Raw genomic sequence first — 24,616 nt, 5'->3', positions numbered from 1 at the left:
GACTGTTGAGGGTGTTTCCTGCCAGAGGGAGTGAGGGCACCCCCAAATTTAGGCCAGATTGGATGGGGTTTGGAGCAGCCTGGTCTAGTGTGAGGTGTCCCTGCCCATGGCAGGGTGGTTGGAACTGGATGATCTTAAGGTCCTTTCCAACCCAAACCATTCTGTGATTGTATGAAATGAGCTGCAGGGGAGAACCACAGGACTCAGGGGCAGACAGCTCTGCGGTGCTCATGAAAAATAAACCAACCAGCATAAAAACCCCCAACAATACCTTTTCAAACCAAAGTTAAATACACAAAGTTCCTCTTCAAGTGCCCAACTCGCATCTCTTCCACCCACCCATCACTTCACATACACTCGAGCTCCCACTTGAAATGAAAGGTAGGTAAATCTTGTATTTGTGACAAAAGAAACGGGCCTTCAAAAAGCTGCTGAAAAATAACTGTTAACTGTGGTCTTGGTGTGTGCTTTCAGGGATGGGACAGCCTGCCTCTGCCCTCATGACTGGTAGTGGTAACTGCGGTTTGTGGAAGTCCCTTGGCTCTGGCAGCTGCAGTAACAAAACCACCTCTTGTGCTTTTGGTGGGGAAACGGATTTATCTTATCAACACTTTGGGAGATGGGCCCTGGCCCTGCTGAACAGAGTTCACCAAACTGCAGTGGTGTTCAAGGAGAGAGCAGCACTTCAGCACCATACCAGAGGCTCACAGAGACTGTGCCTCTGGTATGTTCTGTTGCAGCTGGACCCTTCACCCAAACCCAGCTGAGCTGCTGAAATCCTTTCGCATTTAATCCCAGGCTGGTTTGGGTTGGAAGGGACCTTAAAGCTCACCCAGTTCCAACCCTCTGCCACGGGCAGGGACACCTTCCACTAGAGCAGCTTGCTCCAAGCCCCTGTGTCCAACCTGGCCTTGAACACTGCCAGGGATGGGGCAGCCACAGATTCTCTGCGCACCCTGTGCCAGCACCTCAGCACCCTCACAGGGAAGAGCTTCTGCCTAAGAGCTCATCTCAGTCTCCCTTCTGGCAGGTTAAAGCCATTCCCCTTGTCGTGTCCCTGCAGGCCCTTGTCCAAAGCCCCTCTCCAGGTTTCCTGTAGCCCCTTTAGGTGGTGGAGCTGCTCTGAGGTCTCCCCTTCTCTTCTCCAGGCTGCCCCAGCCCAGCTCTCTCAGCCTGGCTCCAGAGCAGACCTGCTCCAGCCTTCGCAGCATTTTCATGGACTCCTCTGGACTTGCTCTAACAGGTTCTTGTCCTTCTTATGCTGCTCCCCAATGAAGCTGCATCAGCAGAGACAGGGTTTGCAGCCCACCTCTCATCTTTTCCATGTAAAATTCTGAAGAACAGTGTTTTAGTTGACTGCCAGTGTGAGACACAACATTTACCAGCCCATGAGGGCTCATCAGTTTGAGAGTAGCTACTTCTGCCATCCCTCCACTCTTCCCCTTTACTGACAAAAAGTGCCATGATATTTCTTCTCAAGGAGGCCATGGTGGCTGTGTGACCAAAGAGGCTGAACCTGGGGTTGGTTTTTTCTCCCCTTTTAAATCAAACCAGCACGCTGGGAACCATGTAAATGTGTTTTAGAGGCTCTGAGGAGTACAACCATTTAAATGCTTTCTGCAGGTCAATATTAATGCGCCCTTTTGCAGTGCAATAGCACAGTGAGTTCAGTGTGTATACTCTGGGGGTTGTCAGTGTTGTTAGAATTAAGCTGTGCTATTTCTGTCCTCATCTGTATGAGCTGGCAATTTTCATGCAAATGATGGAGTCTTAAAATAACTAAACATACAAAAGAAGTGTTGAGTTTCCTTCCAAGGAGAGCCTGGGTCTCAAAGCAGCAGCTTGAATTTAGCATGGGGGTGTTTTTTGCAGCAGACTAAATTGTATCGTTGCAGCTGAGCACTTGTTGTGTAGCCTGGGATGATGGTTTGTGGATCCACTTAAAGGAGGATCCATATAAAATCATGGAATGCACTAGGCTAGAAAAGACCTTTAAGATCATCAAGACCCGCGAGATCAAGTTCATCTAGGCCCATGTGTGTGGTCCAAGCACAGAACCCGGCATACTGCATACAAGTGCTTCCAGTGTGAGGAATAGGCCCAATTTCACCAACAAGCTCTGAGTCCTCAAGTGCCAGTGGGAATCATAGGATGGTTTGGATTGGAGAGGTCCTTAAGCTCATCCACTTCCCACCCCCTGCCATGGGTAGCGACACCTCACACTAAACCATGTCACCCAAGGCTCTTGAACACTACCAGGGATGGAGCATTTACCACTTCTTTGGGCAACCCATTCCAGTGCCTCACCACCCTAACAGTAAAAAACTTCTTCTTTATATCTAACCTGAACTTACCCTATTTCAGTTTGAACCCATCACCCCTTGTTCTGTCGCTACAGTCCCTGATGAAGAGTCCCTCTCCAGCATCCTTGTAGCCCCTTCGGATACTGAAGGCTGCTATGAGGTCTCTACGCAGCCTTCTCTTCTCCGGGCTGAACAGCCCCAACTTTCTCAACCTATCATCTTCATACAGGAGGTGCTCCAGTCCCCTGATCATCCTGGGGGCCTCCAACAGCTCCATGTCCTTCTTACGCTGAGGACACCACAACTGCCCACAGTGCTGCAAGCGGGGTCTCACAAGAGCAGAGCAGCAGCTGCAGAATGCAGGTTTTAACCTGGGCAGATGATTCCACTTCATCCAGTGAAGAGCTGGGAGCGGGGCTGGTGTGTGGACACGAGAGGTGGAGGGCTCAGCACCCCGAGACCGAATAAACCGCGTCCATTGAGCTGCATTCAAACTGACCGAGGGCTCAGCACCCCGAGTCCGAATAAACCGCGTCCATTGAGCTGCATTCAAACTGACCGACCCAATGACCTCTCCACTGGAGGGTTATATATATATATATATATATATATCAAGTTGGGATATATATATCTCAAGTTTATATATATATATAAAAATTTATATATAATAGTTTTATATATATAAAAACTAGGTATCTATATGTGTATATGTACATATATATATAAACCGCTGGGTCCCAACTTGATGCCGGCAGCGATCCGCATCCTCGCCCGCTGCTGAATCACGGCGGGGCCACGGCCCTACCGGGTCCCGTCCCCCCCCGGCTCCCTCCGGTCCCCGCCCTCCGCCGTCCCCGGCTGCTCACGTCACTTGTTATGTCTCCGCCGGCGGCTCCGCCGGGGCGGGGACAGCGGCGGGAGGGAGGCGGGAGCCCCGCGGCCCCGCGGCGCTGACATCCCCCCCCCCCCCGCCCCTCCCCGCGCCCCGGCCCCGCTCCGCTCCGCTCCGCTCCGCTCCGCGGCAGCCCGGCCTCCGGCTCGGCGGCCCCTCGGCGGGCAGCCCCGGCGGGAAGATGTGGGTGAAGCTGTGCTGTTTGCTGCTCTACTTCCTGGCGCTCTTCGTGCTGGCCAGGGTGTTCGAGGCCGTGGCGTGGTACGAGAGCGGGTTCCTGGCCACGCAGCTGGTGGACCCGGTGGCGCTGAGCTTTAGGAAGCTGCGGACTATCCTGGAGTGCCGAGGGTTGGGGCATTCCGGGCTGCCCGAGAAGAAGGATGTGCGGGAGCTGGTGGAGAAGTCAGGTACGCCGTGACCCCTGGGATGGAGAGCCGGGCGCTGCGTCCCGCGGTCGGACGGGGAAGTCAGGGAGGGAGCCGGTTGCTCGCACTGAGGACCCCAGGCGCTGGAGGGGTTCGATGGAGGAAGGCAAAGGGGGGAAGCTCGGGCATGGTGGCGTTGGGAGCCCGAACGGGCTGCGAGGAGGGAAGGCCTCGGTGAGCAGGGTCATCGAGCAAGGGTTTCTTCCCGCTGGGTTGCGCCGGTCGGGGTCGGGGTGGTGGTGGCACAGAGGAGGGCGAATGTCGTCTGCTGTGATAAACAAGGAGGAAAGGATCCACATCTGTATCGCTGCTTGCAGCCGGGGCCAGCTTGTTTTGCCCGTGTATTCCTCTCCTGGAATCCCGTTTGCTGATATTGTTACAGGTCTTGCTGTCAAGATGGGTCCTGAGGAAGGCAGTGATTTTATAGCAGGAGAGATGGGTACCGAGGGATGTGGCGCTTTGATAGAAGAGGAGCAGAAGTACATGCTGCGTACAGAAAATGGCTTGGAGAAAGGCAGGGAGGCATTTGGGAAGTAGGGAAAACAGGGTGAAGGAGGTGGACTTTCGGGGAATGATGAATAGCGAAGGGTGAAGAGCTCTGGCGACGCGAGGAGCGGCTCAAGTATCCCGACAGGCAGGGTGCTGGCCTGGGGTGGCCGGAGGGAGCTGCCCCAAGGCCTGGGAGATGGGGCTGATGTAATAGCTGTCGTGCCAGCCAAGCAGGAAGATACGAGTTACTGCTTCGAAATCGATGATGGAAGGGGCCAGAGAGAAATCCCCAAATCCCTGTAGTCGGGATAGGCAGACAGAGGAGGGTTTGGATGAGCACAGCGAGTGCCATAACCTTAAAAAACGATGCTTTAAATAATTGATACTAATGCTGGGCATTTAAATCCGATTTCCTTTTATTGTTCATTGTTTATTGATGCTGTTTATTCCCTTTGCTGCCCCAGCAGTAAAAAGCATTCGGTGATTTCACTTTTGTTTCCAGTGCCTTTCACTCCTTGGCTGTCAGGTACTCTCATGATGTCATGATGTTTGGGTTGCATATGCCGCAGGGAAGTGTTTAACTCCAAACAAACTCCATTAACTGACTTCTCCAAATGTCATGGAAACGCTTCTCTCACCAACCAGCTTTGCAGCATTTTTCCTTAATTCCTGGGTTTTTTTTTTCTCTCTGAATTCTATGAATACTTTTGGAAACCCCTCGAGGGTTTCAGCTGCAGCACTTGTATTTCTGAAGGAAACGGTCTTTCTGGACAAGACTTCGGCTCATGAAGTAATGGATGAGTTACTAGAATGCTTCTTGTCATGAACAGCATTTGGAATGATTGTGAAGCAGAACGCGAGAGGGAAGTGAGGTTGCAAAGGAAACGTTACCGGATGGTTTTACTGGGAGCTCTTTACATCGCTGTGACTGGTGTTGAGGGGAACTTTCTCCAACTGTGAAAACAGAAGCCAGCAGCTCAGTTGTTCTAGCTGAGGTTTTTGCTAGCAATGGGACAACAGACAGCTTTGTTTTGGTACAAAGTTACGGATTGGGATTTTGGGAGGCTGTTTGAATTCTCACCATTAAATTGCTGCAAAATGAGTGTCCTGTGAATGAAATGAAAACCGAAATGAAAGCAAAGATATAGCAGTAAAAACTCCTTGCAGCCACTGAATATCGTTGTTTCAGAGAGTGAGGCTTGGAAGATGCTCATTTATGCTTCTGTGAGCTCAGTTGCGTGTGTGGTGCATCTGTGTGATCGCATTTGGCAGCTGAAGTCAGGTTGTTTGTAGTCGTGATAAACAGAATTAAACCTTCACAGTTTAGTTACCTTTGTCCTGAAAAGGTTCTTTGAGCGCCCATGTGAAATGCAGTTAATCTGTTACTAGAATTCATGAAGTGATCCTTCTCGAGTGCTGTTTGAATTGAATGTCTTCACTTGTCTCTTTTTCAGGAGACCTCATGGAAGGAGAGCTTTATTCGGCTCTCAAGGAAGAAGAGGCTTCTGAATCGGTTTCCAGTACAAACTTCAGTGGTGAAATGCACTTCTATGAGCTTGTAGAAGACACAAAAGATGGGATCTGGCTGGTTCAGGTAGAGAAATCTGATCATTTATTTCTGTGTATTTATCACATCCCAAATGTGTTTCAAAGGAGGATTTATGAGCGTAGTTAACTAGTAGTAAACGTGTGTAACAGGGAGATGGTGACAAAGATAAACTACATTAGGGAGATCATAAGGAATAAATGTGTTTGAAAAAAGCCACGGCAGGCTGGGAAGTGACAGGCACTCCTACACAGGCAGGGAGAAAAAAACCCTGTTATTCTGTGGATTGCTTTATGAAAACCAGGTACTTTAGAACCAGAAAACAAGCAAAGCAGCACACTCTTGAGTACACAGCCTCTGCAAGTACTTGGCCCTGGTGTTGTAAGAGCTTGTGTAAGTGTGAAGTGCATGAAGTATAGATGCTCTCAGCTGGCACAGGAGAGGTGCTTCTGGTGTTGCTCTTCCTTTGGTTGCATTACATGCTCACACCCAGGGGGTTTAAGTTTCTGTTTATCTCAGGGGCTTACAGCACTTCTAAAAACCTCTGTTGCCTCTTCACAAAGGCAGGATCTCAGTGTGCTGCTTCCATAACATATTCCAGTAGCTGAAAGTTAAGCTTCCCCCAAAGCTTGCGTGCTCGCTGGTTTCAAGTGTGCTTCCCCAGGGCTGCATGGGAGGAAAAGAACATTTGGAAAAGGAAGACTTTGGCAAATAGGCTGAGGAAGTTGGGGCTGTTCAGCCTGGAGAAGAGAAGGCTGCGTGGAGACCTCAGAGCAGCCTTCCAGTACCTGAAGGGGGCCTACAAGGATGCTGGAGACGGACTCTTCATCAGGGGCTGTAGTGATAGGACAAGGGGTGATGGGTTCAAACTGAAACAGGGGAAATTCAGGTGAGATATAAGGAAGGAGTTCTTTACTGTGAGGGTGGTGAGGCACTGGAATAGGTTGCCCAGAGAAGCTCTGAATGCTCCATCCCTGGCAGTGTTCAAGGCCAGGTTGCGCAGAGCCTTGGGTGACATGGTTTAGTGTGAGGTGTCCCTGCCCATGGCAGGGGGCTGGAAACTGGATGAGCTTAAGGTCCTTTCCAACCCAAACCATTCTATGAGTCTCTGAAATAGGATTCTGAAACTATTTATTATCACTCTTGAGAACATAAGTAATGCAGACCAAACTGTAAAAAAAGCTTTTCTGCATTAACTTCTCTGTTGATAGAGGTTTTTTAAGGTGTAAGTTCCCTGCTGACAGCCACATCAGGCAATGTGAATTCTGCCTCTGACAATTCGTTGTTGAGGTGACAGCTTTCCTGCCTGGTTTGTCCCGTCTCCTTCACTTCATGTTTTCTATTTCAATACATTATCAAGATTTAGTGACTTCCTGCTGTCACCACATCAGATCTCACCCTAAAATAGAGCAGGAGAGGACAGATTACCTTCAGAGCCGAAATGGCATTTGTATTGTGGGAAAGATGTATTTGGATGTTATTGAGTCTTAAGTTTCGGGTTTAAATCACAGAGAAGGGCATTCTTCAAGCAGAGGGAGCGTGTTGAAAGGAAGTTTACACATCTCCAAGATAGTTGACAAATAGGAGCATGAATATGCTATGAACAACTTTCCCTCCCCATGCAGCTCAGAAGAGTAAAATCTGGCAGCTCTCTGTTGTCTGCTGCTTGCAGAGTTTTAATCCTCATATATTTTCAGCTGGCTTCATAATAGCGGATCACATAGGCTGTGGTTGGATGTCTCTGGGGTGATGGATGTTGTCATCATTCTGGGAATATTTCACAGCTATTCAGTTGGTCACAATAGCCGTGGACAACAAAAAATTAGTGGAATTTACTAAATAATTTACTTGCTGAGCACTATTTGTCTGTTTCGCCACAAAAAAACCACAAGACGTGCAATTTATCTTTTCCGTGCTTGCTTTTGGAGTTTTCATCACTCCTGAGTTTCTTTTTGCTCCCTTCCCCACTGTAACTCCTGTCTTCATAACTCCTGTGCTGGTTCTCTGTGTTCTGTCACAGGTTTCTCATGTTCTTTTCTTACTCCCCATCCCTGCAGAGCTCGTTTTTATCACCACTTCCCTGTTCTCACTCTTGATCACCCTCCCTTGCCTTCTTCACCATTAGGAGTCCTATGGAAACTTTACAGCCAGTTAATCAGCTCAGTGCTTAGACAGGCACAGCACAGAGTGAGGTTCCCCCATGGATGGGTTTGGTGACCGCAGACAAGGTCAGAGCACTGCCCTGCTCTGCTGTTGGGAAGCAGAAAGGATCCTGATATCCTTTCCAGGATCCTGACCCTGAATTTCTATTCAGGGAGCTGCTGGAAAGCCGTGGAGAGAGGAACAGCTCTGGCTCAGCTGGCACAGTGACTGTTGGTGCAGTTGGGTTTGAACGCTTCGTGATGATATATGGGAGGATGGGGACTCTGAAGATGATTCTTGTTTCCTGATGCATGTAAGTGACATTTCTGAGGTGGCATAGGCTGGCAATGTGATAGCCATGGCTGTCTGCGCGGAATCAAGGGACAAAGAGGAAAGAGTTGATATGTTTGACACAAATTCAGATGTGAATTCAGCATTTAGAGCCAGCCAGATGAATTCCTTGGAGAAAGTAAAGAAAGGAACAGCATTTCCTGCCTTTGTTTCCTTATTCTCTGAAAATCCACATGCAAAGCATTCGGGTTCACCAGTAATTTGTTTACTGATGTGGCTGTTCACAGGTGCCCTCTGCTCCTATGCAGAGCTTCCATAGAGCCACAGACAGCAGCGTGTTCTTTCTCCTATTAGCTTATGATCTCATACCTCTCCTTCTATGCCTTTCTTCTTGCTTGCCAGCTGCTGCTGTGCACTTCTTTGGCTGGCAAGGAGGGTGAGTAGGATGAATGGTAGCTTCTAGACCTGCTTCTCTTGTTGGAGAGGGGTAACACATAACGTTCTAGCTTCTCCAGACTCTGCTCGTGCTCTCTGGTTAGTCACTAGAAGCCCGTAATATTCAATAATGTCATAGTCATTATGACTTTCTAAAAGCGTGCAGTAAATGATCTGCAGATAAAACCCCTCTTTGAATGAAGCTAAAAGCTAAATTATTCTCTGTTTTTATTCTAAAAGTCTCTTAACACAGTGGTGAAGGGAGGTAAAGGGAACTTCTGGGCATTGAAACAGGAGAAGAAACATTCTGGTCAGGTCTGGTAGAGGTGCGAAGGATGTTACTACGGATGTAAAATGTTGTGGTCTATTCTGCATCTCCGCTTCTTGTTCAGGTGGTGTAGTCACAGAGCCAGGGATATGTCTACAGGATTTTGGTGGTCTTTTCCTGCTTCCCTCCTTTCCTTCCCCTCTTTCCTTCCGTCCTTTCCTTCCCTTCTTTCCTTCCGTTCCTTCTTTCCCTTGCATGCAGGATGAGTACTTTTCCTATTTGCCTTCTCAATATTGCAGGTGGTTCAGCTGTTCCCACGACAAAGAAATTAAGCAGAAACACTCAGTTCTTTCAGACTACATCTTTGTGTATTTGTGTCTTTGCCAGTAGCCCTTCAGGATCAATTCCCAAAGGATACCTGATTTTAACTTCCAGTATCCTTCTTGAGAGGCTTCCTACCCAGTTGAGGTGCAGAATACCATCAGCTTGAATGTAATAGTTCTCATATTCCTGTGCATCCATGTTAATTCATTCCAGCAGCTCATTTATTCCCAGCCTCTGGCTTAACCGGCAGCTTAACTGAGCTCTTCAGGCTGGTGCATAGGTCACCCACCTCCCTTGAGAAACTACACACGATTTTAAGGTGGTTCATTTCTGCATCCTGTCATGGATGTAGTCTTCTGTCACTGCCTATTTTGACCTAATTTCTTAGAGTCTCTTTCTCAGAAAAGCCAAAAACCTCCAGACATCTTTAATCCATATGGGTGGATTCTGAACCAGTTGTGAGTTCCTAGGAAAGAGTGGAAATCCAGTTTTGTCAGCATGATGCTGAATAATAAGCAGTGAGATGTCTCAGGGTTAATACAAGTGCAGACAGTCATGTAGAAACTTATTGACATGCTCTTGACTAAGTGGGCTTTTCTCCATGCTTCTAGTTAGCAACTCACCAGTGCATTTAAAATGAATTATATCTAAAGGAGAATTGTCCAAATACTTTTGTTTATCTATGGGAAGGGCAGTTTGTAGCCCAGCTGTTGGTTATAAAGGGTTCTATGAAGTCTGTCTGCGTGGTGACCTCACAGCAGCTTCCAGTATCTGAAGGGGCCTACAAGGATGCTGGAGAGGGACTTTTCATGGACTGTAGTGGTAGGACGAGGGGGTGATAGGTTTAAACTGAAACAGGGGAAGTTCAGGTTAGATATAAGGAAGAAGTTCTTTACTGTGAGGGTGGTGAGGCACTGGAATAGGTTGCCCAGGGAAGCTCTGAATGCTCCATCCCTGGCAGTGTTCAAGTCCAGGTTGGACAGAGCCTTGGGTGACATGGTTTAGTGTGAGGTGTCCATGCCCATGGCAGGGGGTTGGAACTGGATGATCTTAAGGTGCTTTCTAACCTAAATCATTCTGTGATTCTCTCATTCTGTGAAAAGCACAGAAGGTTGCAATGAACAGACCAGGGACTTTGAACCTTTGTGTCTTTGTGGATCTCTAAAAGTCTTCCAGTGAGGGCATGGACTCTTTACAGTAATAACAGGCTTCCTGCTGGCAGTTTGGAAACCGCCAAACCAGAATGTCAGTTCTCCCATACGTACAACCTGACCAGTTCATAATAGAAGTTAGAAATCACTTCTGCCTTTGGCAGAGCCACAGATTGTTTTTACCCAGTTCACCTGTGTGTACTCCTGCGTGCACAGACTGACTTGCTGAGGCTGGGTGAGGATTGGCTGCTGCAGGAAAAGGTGTCTATTTAATAGGTTTTTGTTCTTCCTGCTGGTTTTAAACCTGTCACAGTGCCCTCATGCCTAGAGCTGAGGAGCACCTGGAGCTGGTGTCTTTGTGGCTAAGCTGTAAACCCAAGTTTTGACTATTCGTGAGTGTTCAGCACTGTGTTCCTGGTCTGAGCAGGTGTGTCTGACACTCAGTATCCTCACTAGAACTAGAAAATAATGAGAGTTGAAACACCATGAAGGGTTTGTTCTGCATTTGTCTGTCTCTGACTCATTCTCATGCTGTGTGATTTAGTTGTGAGTGAGCCTCAAACCATACCGACACCAAATCAGCTACAGTGACCTGTTTGGAAATCTCTACATAGCTGTCTAAAAGAGATGGAACAAGATCTGATTTATACGACTAATCCTTACTGATAACTGGAAATCAAGGAGCAGCATTGATGACAGCCATGAAGTAGTTACTGCAGTATTGACGCATCTCCTCAAGACACTTTTCGTTTGGGATTTGGGAAGAGAGGAAAAGTATCTTGCTGACATTGTCCTATATTTCCAAGTGTTTGTATCTTTCTGTCTCCGGGGTATTTGCTCTTAAGAGTCTGTTTGCTTCTTTCATGTCAGAACTATGACTATTTTAACATACAGATCAAAATGGTTCTGTTAATTATGCTCTTGACTGGCCTCTTTTGGGACAGTTCTATCAAATTCAAAGTCAGGAGAGCTCTTTTAGCACAAAAGCTGCCTGCTTAAATGCCCACTGAAATCAGGATTTCAGTATTCTATGGCCCTGGATGAATTCTATTTTCATGTTGTTCTCTGTGGTATCTGGAAGTCGCCTTCTCAAGTGTTTGTGGAAACTAAACAAGAACACTCAATCAGAACATGTGCAAATAAAGGAGATTTCCAAACCCCCATCTTCTCATTTTTACTGTGCACATTTTGGTGGCATAATTTATCTGCAGTGTGGTCCTCACAAATTCACTGATGGAGTATGAAGAAACATGTCTGAGACTTAAGAGGAGGTTTGTGGATGGATACTTAGAGAGGGCCTGCCCTCTCCAGCATCTTCCACTAAAGCACCAGGAATTCACCCATAAGGAAGTTAATTTGGACCCTGCAGTCAGAGCCAGTCCTCTGGCCTGGGTTAGGTGTAGGTGAGGGAGCAGATCTTCTCCTTGATGTGGGGTTATTAAATGGCAGGGTTGCTGTGATCCTATTGGATTCTCCTAGCCCGTTAAGATGATTAATGGATTCATTGAGTTATCTTCCTTGGCTTCTCACTCTGACATGTGTTATTTTACAGATTGTGAACAAAGCTCATACTACGAAAAGCTCAAAGGGTTTGCGTTCCTCTAAAGGAGGTGTTTGTTTCCCAGCTGATCTCATACAAGACACCTTCTCCTCTGAGCTTTGTCTTTTATTTCTTTAAAATGAAATAGAGCATATGGCTGCAAGGGACCTTCTTGATGAGCGAGTTCAGCTCTGCTAGACTGTGGAATATGTGTTTATAAAACGTCTTGCTGTCTGTCTTAAATCAGAAATTGGCTGAGTGTAAAACTCCTTCTGACTGTTCTGTTCTTGGAAAGGTGTATCTGATGTCTGGCTTCAGTGTATTCATCTGGCTCATTTGTTCCTATTGCATTTAAATTGACATCACCCTTTAGTTTCCTTGGCTCTTGGTGCCTGCTCCCAGTATGTGAGATCAATCAACCAAGTTTGTTTTGTCGGGTATAATATATCCTGGGCTTTGCGTATTTCACAGCCAGTTACTAGTGATGGCTCACAGTCCCTTTTGAATCAACTAATAGATCCCAGCTTTTCCTCCCATCGCTGTTTCTATGTGATGAACTCCCCAAGTGTCCTGTTCATTATTGAATTCAATTTCATTTCTGACACTCTGAGTTACAAGATTTGTGCATTGCAGTCCTCTTTCGCACACAGCCATGCTTCCCAAGTTTATGTCATCTACAGATGGCTTTGGAACACTTTAAAAGAGTTCCTGCAGGGAGGGCATTAATAGGAATATATGCTGAACTGAGCTCTAAGGTAGATATATTAAGAAGTCTGTTAGTACTTTCCTGGCATTTTGATGTTTTCTTGCCTTAGACTATTTACTCAGTTTAAAGCTTGTTTTTTTCACTCACTATAAAAGCTTATATCCAGTTCGCATGGAAATCTTCCATGTGGCACAATATATGATACCCTTCCACACTATAGACAGGGTTCTGCCTTCCCTTTCTCTTGAAACTTGGCTCGTTTTCTCCAGGAAGAGATGGATTTTTAACTCTCAATCAGGAATGATACATCTTCAGTATTGTATGCTGGAAAGGGATGGAAAACACAGCTTGAAGTCTTTGCACCTTTAAAATCTGTTCTACAGTTTTGCATACCCTTGAGATCAAATGGGTGGGCTCTTAAATACAGTTACTAACTTCTTGCTCTGCTGTCAGTGTAAATGAGTCTGACAGGGCTTTATACAAAACCTTCACAGCGTCATGTGTGATTTGATGTGCTCGTTGCACGGCAGTTCTGAGATTGAAATTACCTATTTACACAGGTTAAATTGTTCGAGTTTTGTTTCCCTCTTGAAATGGCACAGTCTCTTCCCATCAATGCACTAACCTGTCCATGGGCAGCCATCTCCTCTGCACTGAAAACTGAGTCAGAGCATGCATTTCAGTTTAAAAACAAAGTGATTTGGCGTTTGTACCCTGTTGTCATTGTGTGGTGATCCTGCTGCTTTTCCCTCTGTTCTACTCTGATTCACATGCCTGAAAAACCTTTTGATGCAGCTTGTAATATCCTTTGTATGGTCTAATTGAACTGCTCATTTTTCCTTACTTTCTTTGCTAGCTTTCCCTTTTGACCTTTATTCATTCCTTGTAGATTCGCAAACTATTTCTGACATCTTCTTGGAAGCGCTTGCTAGGAAGAAGTACATGACTTGACATATAAAACCCTGCTAGCTTGAACGCCTTGGACTTAAGGAACTTCCAGGCCTCTTCCACATTCAGATTCCTGCTCTCCTCAGTCACAGGTTTTGAAGCTCAATTTCTTAGCTGAGCAAAACCCACACTTCTTAAATAGAACCAGTTACAAGTGTTGCAGGTTATCTCTAATTTGAACTGAATTACACTGTGATTGCTTAACCTGCAGTATTCTCTCCGACTCCCTCATCCACAGAGATGATGATTACTTTCCAAACACAGCCCCTCGCTTCTGTGTGGTGAACTCCCAGTGTTCTAAGTGGGTGCTGTCTGCAAGGAGCAGCGGCAATGGAGCTGTTTATTTGGGGTTTTTTTGCCATGATGATATAAAAAAGCCTGAGCCCAAGGAATTTTACACAGCTTCAGTGTGCAAAACCATAGTAGGGTTCTCTCTGTCTAGTTAAAACTGCTGGTTCTGTTGTTTGCCTTCAACATAAATAACCTTCTCCAAGGGGAAAGACTTTTTCATAGGAGGGGAGTAAAACTGGTATTAAAAAGCCCACAGTAAAACATATTGGTGACTGTATTTGCAACAAATGTCTATCTTGTCACTTAAAGTGAGTGTTGTAGCTACCGGACAGAAGAAACAGCTGAGCAGGACTGGTCTTTCTGCACTTACCATCAGCATACTCCCAAGGACTGTGCTGGGCTTGGTCATAACATGCACATGGGAGAAACCAGTCTCTGAGTGGTTGGAATCTAGTTATCAATGTTTCACTTCTGTGCTTACTAGTAAAACATAGTGATTCCTTACTCTGCTGGATGCATTTCTCACACTGTAGTAGCTCTGAGGATATCCTAGTGTGAAGAAGTCTTTAGGAATGTCTTCTTTTTTAGCCGAAGCATCTGAAAGGAACAAGTTTAAACTAGCCAAAGTGCTTCAGTTACAGTGGGGGATGTAAAGAAGGCTCAGTAATACAGCAGGCTTCCCCAGCTCGTTGTATTGATGCTTGAAGACTACACTTAGTGAACCAGAAGGGCTTTTCTATGTGGTATGTGTGTTTTAAGAATAACTTGAAGGCTTCTAATCCAGCTGCTCACCTCTGGTTTTATTTAAGCATTCTGGGCTCAGTGTAATCTGTATCTTCCATTTAACTTTGTTTCCCTATGGAGAATGTTCTGCTTAGTGAATTCTCTCAATCTTAAGTTTCTGAGAGGATGCTAGCACAAAGCAGATAATATTTTGAGTCTCAAAGGTCAGACACCGTTTGCAGGTCTGCATCTCAGCCTGTGCATGGAGCACAGTGATAACCAGACTTAGAATCATAGAATAGTTAGGGTTGGAAAGGACCTCAAGATCATCTAGTTCCAACCCCCCTGCCATGGGCAGGGACACCTCACACTAAACCATCCCACACAAGGCTTCATCCAACCTGACCTTGAACACCGCCAGGGATGGAGCTCTCACAACCTCCCTGGGCAACCCATTCCAGTGCCTCACCACCCTAACAGGAAAGAATTTCCTCCTTATATCCAATCTAAACTTCCCCTGTTTAAGTTTGAACCCGTTACCCCTTGTCCTGTCACTACAGTCCCTGACGAAGAGACCCTCCCCAGCATCCCTATAGGCCCCCTTCAGGTACTGGAAGGCTGCTATTAGGTCCCCACGCAGCCTTTTCTTCTCCAGAGGAAAGCTGACGTTTGAGGTTGTTAACCCAGAAAACGATGGAGAGAAGTTTAATGGCAGGTAAACAAATCCCTAACAAATGGGAGATTCAAACCTCGATACAAAAATACATTCCAAGTGGTTGCCAGTGAGCCTGCAGAAGCATGTGAGGCATTTCTGAAATAGAAAATGTGATGGCTCATGGAATAAAGCATGATCAGTCATGTCAGTCAAAATTACCTGTCAACTGCAGGCAGGCAGGGCTTTCTTTTCTTCTTTTCCTTCCCTGCATAGTTATAAGTCAAAGGATAAATACTCACTCTTTGTCATTTGTGTCTGCCCAAGTAACCTGACATACTGCTTTAATAGACTAGATTAGAACAAATTGGACCTTGGGATACATCACAGTGAATGGCAGATGGGACATTGGAGTTGGTGGAACAGTCCTGTGAAGTTACTGAGTGAGTCACTGGCAAAGCTGGAAGGGATCAAGGTTTTTAGGTGTTATCTGAGAGTTTAATCCCTAGTTTCCACTGCTTCAAAATGGCTGTTGGCAGCCTAATGTGGTACCAGGTAATCTGAGACACCATTTCTTTGGTATGTTGTAACTTCATGGAGAATTCTGATAAATCAGTAGTCTTTTTTACTGCAAAAAAGAGGAACCTGCTGCATCCTCCTCCTTTCTCCCCTCGTATCAACTGGTTAATGATAGCTTTGTTATTTTCCCAAAGGTTTCATTAAGTACCACTCATTTTAGTGTCTTAACAGGTACTTAAAATGATGCTGCACTTTTGTCTGTCTGCAGAAACTGTATTTCTGCCTTAGAGCTTCACTCTCCAAAGATACTCAGTGTGGTTCCTGATTGCATAAACCCACTCTGTGTTGTGAGAGAAGGGGAGAACTGTATCAAGTGTGACTCCGTCTCTGTTTTCATGAAACTTGCTCTTTATTTCAGGAAGCAAATTCACTGTGACACTAAACTGTTATTTCCTTTTGGCAACAGGTCATAGCAAATGACAGAAGCCCACTGGTGGGTAAAGTCCACTGGGAGAAAATGGTGAAGAAAGTATCAAGATTTGGCATACGTACCGGCACTTTTAACTGTTCCAGCGACCCCAGGTATATTCCTAAAGGATTATTTAAATCAAAAGCATATCTTAAGGCTCAGCTGTGTTCTGGCAGCAGGGCTGCCTGTGTATAAAAGTAGCTGTGACAGAAGGTGGCTTTATTCATGGTTTTATCTGTAGTGAAGTCTGTTCAGAATTCTCCATTACATGATTTATCAGTATCATAGACATAGAGCTGCAGCGTCCTGAAGCACCATGTGGGAAATGCATGATTAGACTATGTAAAGTGTAATAGAGCAGTGGAAGGGAAGGGATGGGAGAGTTTGGCCTTATAGGCCAGGCATCTGGGGACAAGAATTCTGCTTGCGTAGGACAAAGCTGTATATATATAGCCCTTGTAAGAGAACTGTACCAGTTGTAGAGTTGCTACATTGCCATCTGGAAAGGAGAAACACAGGTGAGCGTGAACCACCCAAACAGTGCCTGTTTCTCAGGGAACAAATCCTGTTCCCTGACAAATGTGCATGTTTCTATATAAACTTGCACACACCCTTTGACAACACACAGCGTGCTCTGCCAGATCCACTGCTGTTTGCTGTTTGACTTTGAACAAGGAAGAAGAGCAGAGCCACAGGAGTGAATAGTCATTCTGCGCTACTGTAAAAAGAAGGGGTTTTTGCACGTTTTGTTGGAAGCATTTGCTTCACGTGATGGGAGACTTTGTCTGGAATTCCAGTGGCATGTATGGATATGCAGGTCTTACACAGTCCTAAATGTTTGCACAAATCCCAGAGTTAATCACAAGAGAAAATGCTTATGCAAAATAATCTTGTCTAATCAAAACACTGGTATTTGAACACCTGAGACATTTGGCAGTGCTTCTCTTTGCATAGCTCCTAACTAGTCTTAATGTTACCATCAAATCCTGTGTTTTAAATGAAGTCATTTTTCCTTAATGCAGTAAATGTTTTGTTGATTAAACCCTTGTGAATCGTTTTCATCAGGTGGCAGCTGAAATTCAGCAGAACGCTGCACACCACAGTAGTCAGGATACATCAAATAAGGGAATGGTTTGGGTTGGAAAGGACCTTAAGATCATCCAGTGCCAATCTTCTGTCATGGGCAGGGACACCTCACACCAGACCATGTCACCCAAGGCTCTGTCCAACCTGGCCTAGAACACTGCCAGGGATGGGGCATTTACCACTTCTCTGGGTACCCTGTGCCAGTGCCTCACCACCCTCACAGTAAAGAACTTCCTTATATCTAACCTGAACTTCCCCTGTTTAAATTTAAACCCATCACCCCTTGTCCTATTGCTACAGTCCCTTTATTAGTAGGGTAATATCTTATGGCTCCTTCTAAAAATACTACATTTTAGAACTGGGGAGATGTAATTGTCTAAATAGATGCTGATTTGAGCAAAAGCAGAGAGGAGGTAGGTAAGGTGGTGAGTGAACATGGCTGATGGCCCCTGTTGCAGTGTCCAGGTTCTCAGGCACAGCTTGCATGCCTGTTGGCTGTGTCATGTTTTGGTTGTTGAAGCCTGACAGATGTTTCCTAAAGGGAGAATTAGATAAATCGAGTGGCATAGTGATGCTGGCAGAAAAGATGCATGAGAGAAGGGATCTCCTGAGTCATCAGGCTTTTCTCATGGTTACTGGGGTCTGCACCATGACTCGGGGTTCAGCCTTGAAGAGCCTCTTCTTTTAGGTATGGATTTGGAGTTCGCCCCAGCTCAGCCCCAGCAGGGGTGTTCGTTTAGAGCAAATCATCCAGCAGCGTGAGGCTGCTTCCTCCTGTGCTGGTTTTGCGGTGAGCTCTCTGACCACACCTCTTCCCTGTCTGCATCCTTTCAAAATGATTATGGAGCCAGGCTGAGAGAGCTGGGCTGGGGCAGCCTGGACAAGAGAAGGCTCCTGAAGGGGACACCTCAGAACAGCTCCAGTGCCTAAAGGGGCTACAGGAAACTTGGAGAGGGGCTTTGGACAAGGGCCTGTAGGGACAGGCCAAGGGGAATGGCTTGAACCTGCCCGAGGGAAGACTGAGCTGAGCTCTTAGGCAGAAGCTCTTCCCTGTGAGGGTGCTGAGGTGCTGGCACAGGGTGCCCAGAGAAGCTGTGGCTGCCCCATCCTTGGCAGTGCTCAAGGCCAGGCTGGACACAGGGGCTTGGAGCAAGCTGCTCTAGTGGAAGGGGTCCCTGCCCGTGGCAGGGGTTGGAACTGGATGAGCTTTAAGGTCCCTTCCAACCCAAACCATTCTATAATTCTATCAAAATGGCCCCAGTAGGAAGTGGACACTTCTCAGCATCATTAAAGCAACTGCAAACAGACCAATACCCTGTTAACTTCACCCCACTGCTGCTTGGCAAAACTAGGGTGGAAGGAAGCACTGGGAGAGTTATCCTGAGGCTCAGGAGAGCTGTGGGGCATTGAGTTACACTATAGTGATCATCTTCTTGGCTGGAAGGCCAAGGAAAAATAGCTTCTCATACAAAAACTGTATAGCAAAGAGCAGAGTATTTTTCAAATCCAGCTACAAAGTATGAATGTCTGTATGGCCTTGTTTACTACAACAGCCTATAAAAATTACTACTCCTCTTTCTGGTTTATGAATATGTGTTGCTACAACATTTCTGTAAGCTAGATAACAAATATAATAATAAATACACTTGGACAGTGAATATTGCGTGCCCATATTTCCTGGTATTCTGTGTAAAGATCCCCAGGTCCTCAGCACATCTCATTTTTGGATTCACAACAGTAATTTAAGCGCTGCAGCCTCAGGGTTCTGAAACTGTCATCTAACCCACTCTTTTCTTTGTAGATACTGCAGGAGGAGGGGTTGGCTGAAATCCACCCTCATCATGTCAGTGCCACAAACCAGCACCTCCAAGGGAAAAGTGATGCTGAAGGAATACAACGGGCGCAGAATCGAGGTGGAGCACATCTTCAAATGGATCACAGCCCACGCTGCTTCTCGGATCAAAACCATTTACAACTGGGAGCATTTAAAGGAAGAATGGAACAAAAGCGACCAGTACCGTGTGAAAATATACCTGTTTGCCAACCTGGACCAGCCCCCAGCTTTCTTCTCTGCACTCAGTGTAAAGTTTACTGGAAGAGTAGAGTTTATTTTTGTGAACGTGGAAAACTGGGACAATAAAAGTTCCATGGCAGAAATTGGTGTCTATAAGACACCATCCTACATCCTTAGGACTCCCGAGGGGATTTACAGGTATGGAAATAACACCGGTGAATTCATATCCCTACGTGCCATGGATTCCTTTTTGCGCTCGTTACAACCAGAAGTTAATGATTTGTTTGTTTTAAGCTTGGTTTTGGTTAATCTCATGGCTTGGATGGACCTGTTTATTACACAGGGAGCTACTATAAAGCGTTTTGTGGTTCTTATAAGCACTTTAGGGACGTATAATTCATTATTGATTATTTCCTGGCTGCCCGTGTTAGGTTTTTTGCAACTCCCCTATTTAGACAGCTTTTATGAGTACAGCTTAAAACTCTTCAGGTACTCCAACACAACTACTTTGGCTTCTTGGGTAAGAGCCGATTGGATGTTCTACTCGTCGCATCCAGCCCTCTTCCTCAGCACGTACCTTGGTCACGGTTTACTAATCGATTACTTTGAGAAGAAAAGAAGACGCAATAACAACACCGATGAAGTAAATGCTAATAATCTGGAGTGGCTCTCGAGCCTGTGGGACTGGTACACCAGCTACTTGTTTCATCCCATTGCTTCTTTTCAACACTTTCCCTTTGATTCGGATTGGGATGAAGACCCAGATTTGTTCCTGGAGCGGTTGGCCTTCCCCGACCTCTGGCTTCACCCTCTGATACCAACCGATTACATAAAGAACTTACCAATGTGGAGGTTTAAATGCCTCGGGGTCCATTCCGATGAGGAGACCTTTCAAGACAGTGAAAGTGACTCTGACAGTGAAAGCAAAGAGGTCTTCAGTAGCGAAAAGGAAGTCTCGGAGGACGAGGAGCTAAACACGTTCCACAAGGAGGGGGAGCCTGGTGTGGAGCCCTGTTTGTGTGCCAATAAATATTGTCACCACGAGCCATATGATGGGAAAGCAAGGTCCTACGGCTCATCCAGCATTGCGGGTGACATGGAGCCGGACTGGTCAGCCTGGCCCGCCGAGATGTTGCACTGTACAGAGTGTGTGGTGTGTCTAGAAAATTTCGCAGATGGGTGTTTGCTCATGGGCCTGCCCTGCGGCCACGTGTTCCACCAGAATTGCATCGTGATGTGGCTGGCGGGGGGCAGACACTGCTGCCCCGTCTGCAGGTGGGCTTCCTACAAAGCCAAGCAGCCATACACACACCCGCCGCCTTTGGCGAGTGATACCCCATCTTAGCTGCGTGTGCCCGTGTCCTTTGTAAGCTTCCCGGGTATTCCTGCTTGCCTTTTAAATGTTAGTCACTTCCAAGATTCCGTGAAGTTTTTTAGTTGCAATGTTAGTGCAGTGAGCTAAGATATAGCTGATGCTAACGTTAACGACAGAATCATTTGGTTGCCTTGTCTGTTGAACTGAATGCATACTTAGAGTACAGTAACTTCTTTCTTTTCAACATCTGGAAACTTGATGCTGGTTTCGGAAGCACAAATAAAACATCAAGCCTACGACAGAAGCATATTCCAGCCAACGTTTACAAGTGAGGATGTGGGTGACATGGAAATCCTAATCGGAGACAATTGCTTAATTTAAGTGTTTCTTATTTTAGAGTCTGTTCAGCACATCTTTGTTGAATAATGTATGTTGTAAACCCAGTACCATTGACAAAGAGATCAGCAAAATAAATTATTTTAAAAGGAGATTTGTAATGTTAATTGTTTTGATAACTATTCTGTGTGTACGGTTACACATGTCTTGCTGGCCTTATCTGTGAAGCCAATAAAAATATAACACAGCTTTTGTGACTAATAAATCATCTCCTAGTGGTGCAGGAATTCACTGCTCCAGTGTTAGCCACTGGGCAAGGAGAAGGTGATGCTGTTTCACTACTACTTCCTTCGTAAGTCCTCTGCACTGAGGGGCTTCTCTGCTTTTCCAGTTGATTACAAACTGCTTTAGCAGAGACCTTCTTCTGGCTGTCTCCCCAGCACCTTCATCTGCAGACATCTAGGAAGACTTTAGGTTTACCCCTTTACAGCCTCAAAGGAAACCATTACAAAGCAGCAGAGTACTGTCATGCAGTGATAAAAGTGTAAGAATTGACAGATTCCAGCTAATGCCATAAAAAACCCCCAGAGTCTGCTATTTTCTTTATATTTTGGTATGGAGGTGTGGTGTTGGGTGTAGCTTTCAGAAATCATCTGGCTGAAAATCCAGAGAGGAAATGTTGGTTGGAAAGAGAAAAAGAAAGGGAAAAGATGAGGGAAGTAGAAGAACAGGCTAACCTGGAAAGGTGTTTTCAGTTGTCTCCTTGTTTGATTTCTTTCCTAGCTCTTGCTAGTGGTACGAAAGCAGGATAATTAAGTGAAGATGCTAACAGGAAGTGGAAAGGCAGGTTTACGTGTGCAGTTCCAATCCACCGCTCCGTGCCTGTACGGAGCTGGTGCTTGCAGAGCTGCCGGGCAGAGTTTTGTCTCTCCAGGGCACCTGGGCACTATCTTTTTTAATAACAAATATTCCTTGCTTCCAGCGTCTTCCCAAGAGGATATTCTTGTAATTACCAGCAGAGCTGTTTGTAATTGTGAGTGCTTTTCCCTCGCTGCTTTCCTTTTCCCTATTGCAATACTGAAGCAGGGAGGTATAAGAAGCAGAATGTCACCAACTCTCCTGTGGCCCAGAAAGTCATTTTTATTCCAGTTGAGGCCTGTCGGTACGTGCTCTTTATCTGTCATTACAGCCGTGGCAGAGCAGTGGAGAGGCATAATGAGGGCAAAGATCATTTCTGCTTCCAGTTTGTGCAGCACCGTGGCACTTGGCCTATGTGCTTATCATAAGTAGCAGGGGTTGAAATCCACATTGTTGAAGGGCTGTCTTGAAACCTGCACTGAACTGAGGCCTTGAACTTTTCTCCTTGACAGTGGAGACGGAGGAGAGCTTTGCTGAGTATAAATCAAGCTGTAGTTGATGTACTTGGGCACTGTGTGCTTGTGGAGTGCACTCTGCTTCTGAATACTGACCTCCTTATATGCAGCTCCACTCCATGCACGGGTTCAGCCTCATTTGCAAACCACTGTGCACCCCTGTTTCAGCTGAAGACTTGTTTTAATGACCTCAGTTACTCTGCCAGTCCAATTCCTTTGATGAACGACACAAACTGCTGTTTAATTAGCAGGAGAGCCGCAGAGGGGACATCCATATGAGCAGGTGATTATGACCAGCAGATAGCTGTGACTGAAGGCTCAGTCCCCTCGTGTCCATTAGCCTGCATTATATAAATTGTTGTGATCCAGTTCCTGGCGCTGCATCTGTTTCAAACTCTACAGCAGCTGCTGGAGTGCATTGGTAGTCCCAGCAGGCAAGAAAAAGCAGTTGGATGGATTTACTTTATGGAGCTCTTGTGTCAGTAGCAGCAGACGCATCCAAGCAGGATTGTTTTCTATGGAGTGCAGGATCTCAGGCAGCCCTTACCCAATGCGTTGACAGTTTACAACCCGGAGAAGAGAGCAAAGGCTGTGCCTCTAACAAGGTCAGCAGTTGTCGCTTGTTTTGCCTCGCCAGGCTGTGCTGTGCTGGTGTTTGTGAAGTGTCTTAACCGAGAAGCTAAACATTCTTGAAGTCATGGCTTATCCTCTGACATCTTGTGCGTGCAAGCTGGTGACCAGCTGTAAACAGAAAATGCCAAACTACTGATGTCAGGTTATTGCAGTGGGTTTAGTGCGGGCTGTGGGTGTCTTGTGCTGCTACTGAGAGAGGGTGGGTTTAGAGCATCTGTGAATGTCTTTGCCAGTCTCACTTTCAACAGTTACTGTCTTGCTACACGGGTTTTCCCACTGCTGCTTCCCAGTCCAAAGCGAGAGCTCCCCTGTCCACAGTGTATTTAGATCTTTGTATTGGGTTTTAGAAGGAAAAAAAGACCCAAGTTGAACTGTACATTTTTATAACTTTTCTCTGGGATATAACAATATATAATAAATATAATACATGGAACTGTTGGAACAAGTCCAGAGGAGGCCACGAGGATGATCAGGGGCTGGAGCACCTCCCATATGAAGACAGGCTGAGGAAGTTGGGGCTGTTCAGCCTGGAGAAGAGAAGGCTGTGTGGGGACGTCATAGCAGCCTTCCAGTACCTGAAGGGGGCCTATAGGGATGCTGGGGAGGGACTCTTCATTAGGGACTGTAGTGACAGGACAAGGGGTAACGGGTTAAAACTTAAACAGGGGAAGTTTAGATTGGATATAAGGAGGAAGTTCTTTCCTGTTAGGGTGGTGAGGCACTGGAATGGGTTGCCCAGGGAGGTTGTGAGTGCTCCATCCCTGGCGGTGTTCAAGGCCAGGTTGGATGAAGCCTTGGGTGGGATGGTTTGGTGTGAGGTGTCCTTGTCCATGGCAGGGGGGTTGGAACTGGATGATCTTGAGGTCCTTTCCAACCCAAACTATTCTATGATTCTATGAATATAATATAATGATATAATATAATATAATAGAAATACCTTTCTCTGGAAATTAAATAACGAGGGTAAGTATAACTGTAAGGCATTAGACTCAGCTAACAGCACCTTTTTCCTCCTAAGCTGCCGCACTCTTTCTGTGCATCAGTGATTTATTGCCAGTCCTCTGCATCTCAGCTTGTGCACCGGGCCGTGAGGAGACGCAGTGCCCAGCGGGGCGGCTCCAAGCTGTGCCTTAGTTTTGGCCAGGCTACCGGCCCCGTGCTGCAGAGAGGATGGCGGAGGGTGGAGGTGAGCCAGGCCCCGCTGCGGGGGCCTCAAGCAGCGCCGGCTGCTGAAGACAGGCAGGAGACGGCTCCGGTGGGGGCAGATGTCTGTCCTCAGGTGTCCTGTGAGGGCTCCCTGGGCTGGCAGGAACACACAGAGCGGTTTGAGTCACCCCGCGCATCACTTGGTTTTGTATGTAAGGATCCTTCATCAGGGACTGTAGCGACGGGTGCAAAGCGAACAGGGGAAGGTCAGGGTACAGTGATGGCAGGAGCTGCTCCCTGCGAGGGTGCTGAGGCGCTGGCACAGGGTGCCCAGAGAAGCTGTGGCTGCCCCATCCCTGGCAGTGCTCAAGGCCAGGTTGGACACAGGGCTTGGAGCAAGCTGCTCCAGTGGAAGGGGTCCCTGCCCGTGGCAGGGGCTATGTGCGCCCCAAGCCCCCTCAGCCCGCCCCACTCTGTCCCCTCACGCTCCCGCAGCGCCATGGCGGCACCGCCCCCCCGCCCGGTGCCCGCCCCCCCCGCCCGGTGCCCGCCCCCCCCGCGCCGCCGCGAGGCGCTGTGGTGCCGTGCGCAGCGGGCGG

The 24,616-nt window shown here is 46.8% G+C and overlaps 1 protein-coding gene across 2 annotated transcripts; it reads left to right on the top strand.

Annotated features, from left to right (window-relative positions):
- The first annotated feature begins 3,213 nt into the window (after positions 1 to 3,213).
- RNF103 (ring finger protein 103) lies at positions 3,214 to 21,130 on the top strand. Of its 2 annotated transcripts, XM_065661553.1 has the most exons (4): positions 3,214 to 3,602; positions 5,564 to 5,703; positions 16,112 to 16,227; positions 19,002 to 21,130. In XM_065661553.1, the coding sequence occupies exons 1-4, from the start codon at positions 3,377 to 3,379 to the stop codon at positions 20,557 to 20,559; spliced, it is 2,040 nt and encodes a 679-aa protein (XP_065517625.1). In that variant the 5' UTR covers positions 3,214 to 3,376; the 3' UTR covers positions 20,560 to 21,130. The 2 variants fall into 2 exon arrangements, with proteins under 2 accessions (XP_065517625.1, XP_065517633.1); XM_065661561.1 differs by lacking the exons at positions 16,112 to 16,227; positions 19,002 to 21,130 and adding an exon at positions 10,811 to 11,405 and having other exon boundaries at positions 3,291 to 3,602.
- Positions 21,131 to 24,616: the final 3,486 nt, after the last annotated feature.

This window comes from Lathamus discolor, chromosome 1, assembly GCF_037157495.1.
Source record: "Lathamus discolor isolate bLatDis1 chromosome 1, bLatDis1.hap1, whole genome shotgun sequence".
NCBI lineage: Eukaryota > Metazoa > Chordata > Aves > Psittaciformes > Psittacidae > Lathamus > Lathamus discolor.
Note: the sequence above shows the minus strand (reverse complement) of the source record. Positions and strands in the feature narration are given on the sequence as shown.

Bases quoted from the DNA above. Each gene is read 5' to 3' on its own strand.
- RNF103 (XM_065661553.1), top strand. From the start codon at position 3,377: ATGTGGGTGAAGCTGTGCTGTTTGCTGCTCTACTTCCTGGCGCTCTTC. The intron at 3,603-5,563 runs GTACGCCGTGAC...TCTCTTTTTCAG, and splicing joins GGAGCTGGTGGAGAAGTCAG to GAGACCTCATGGAAGGAGAG. The intron at 16,228-19,001 runs GTATATTCCTAA...TTTTCTTTGTAG, and splicing joins AACTGTTCCAGCGACCCCAG to ATACTGCAGGAGGAGGGGTT.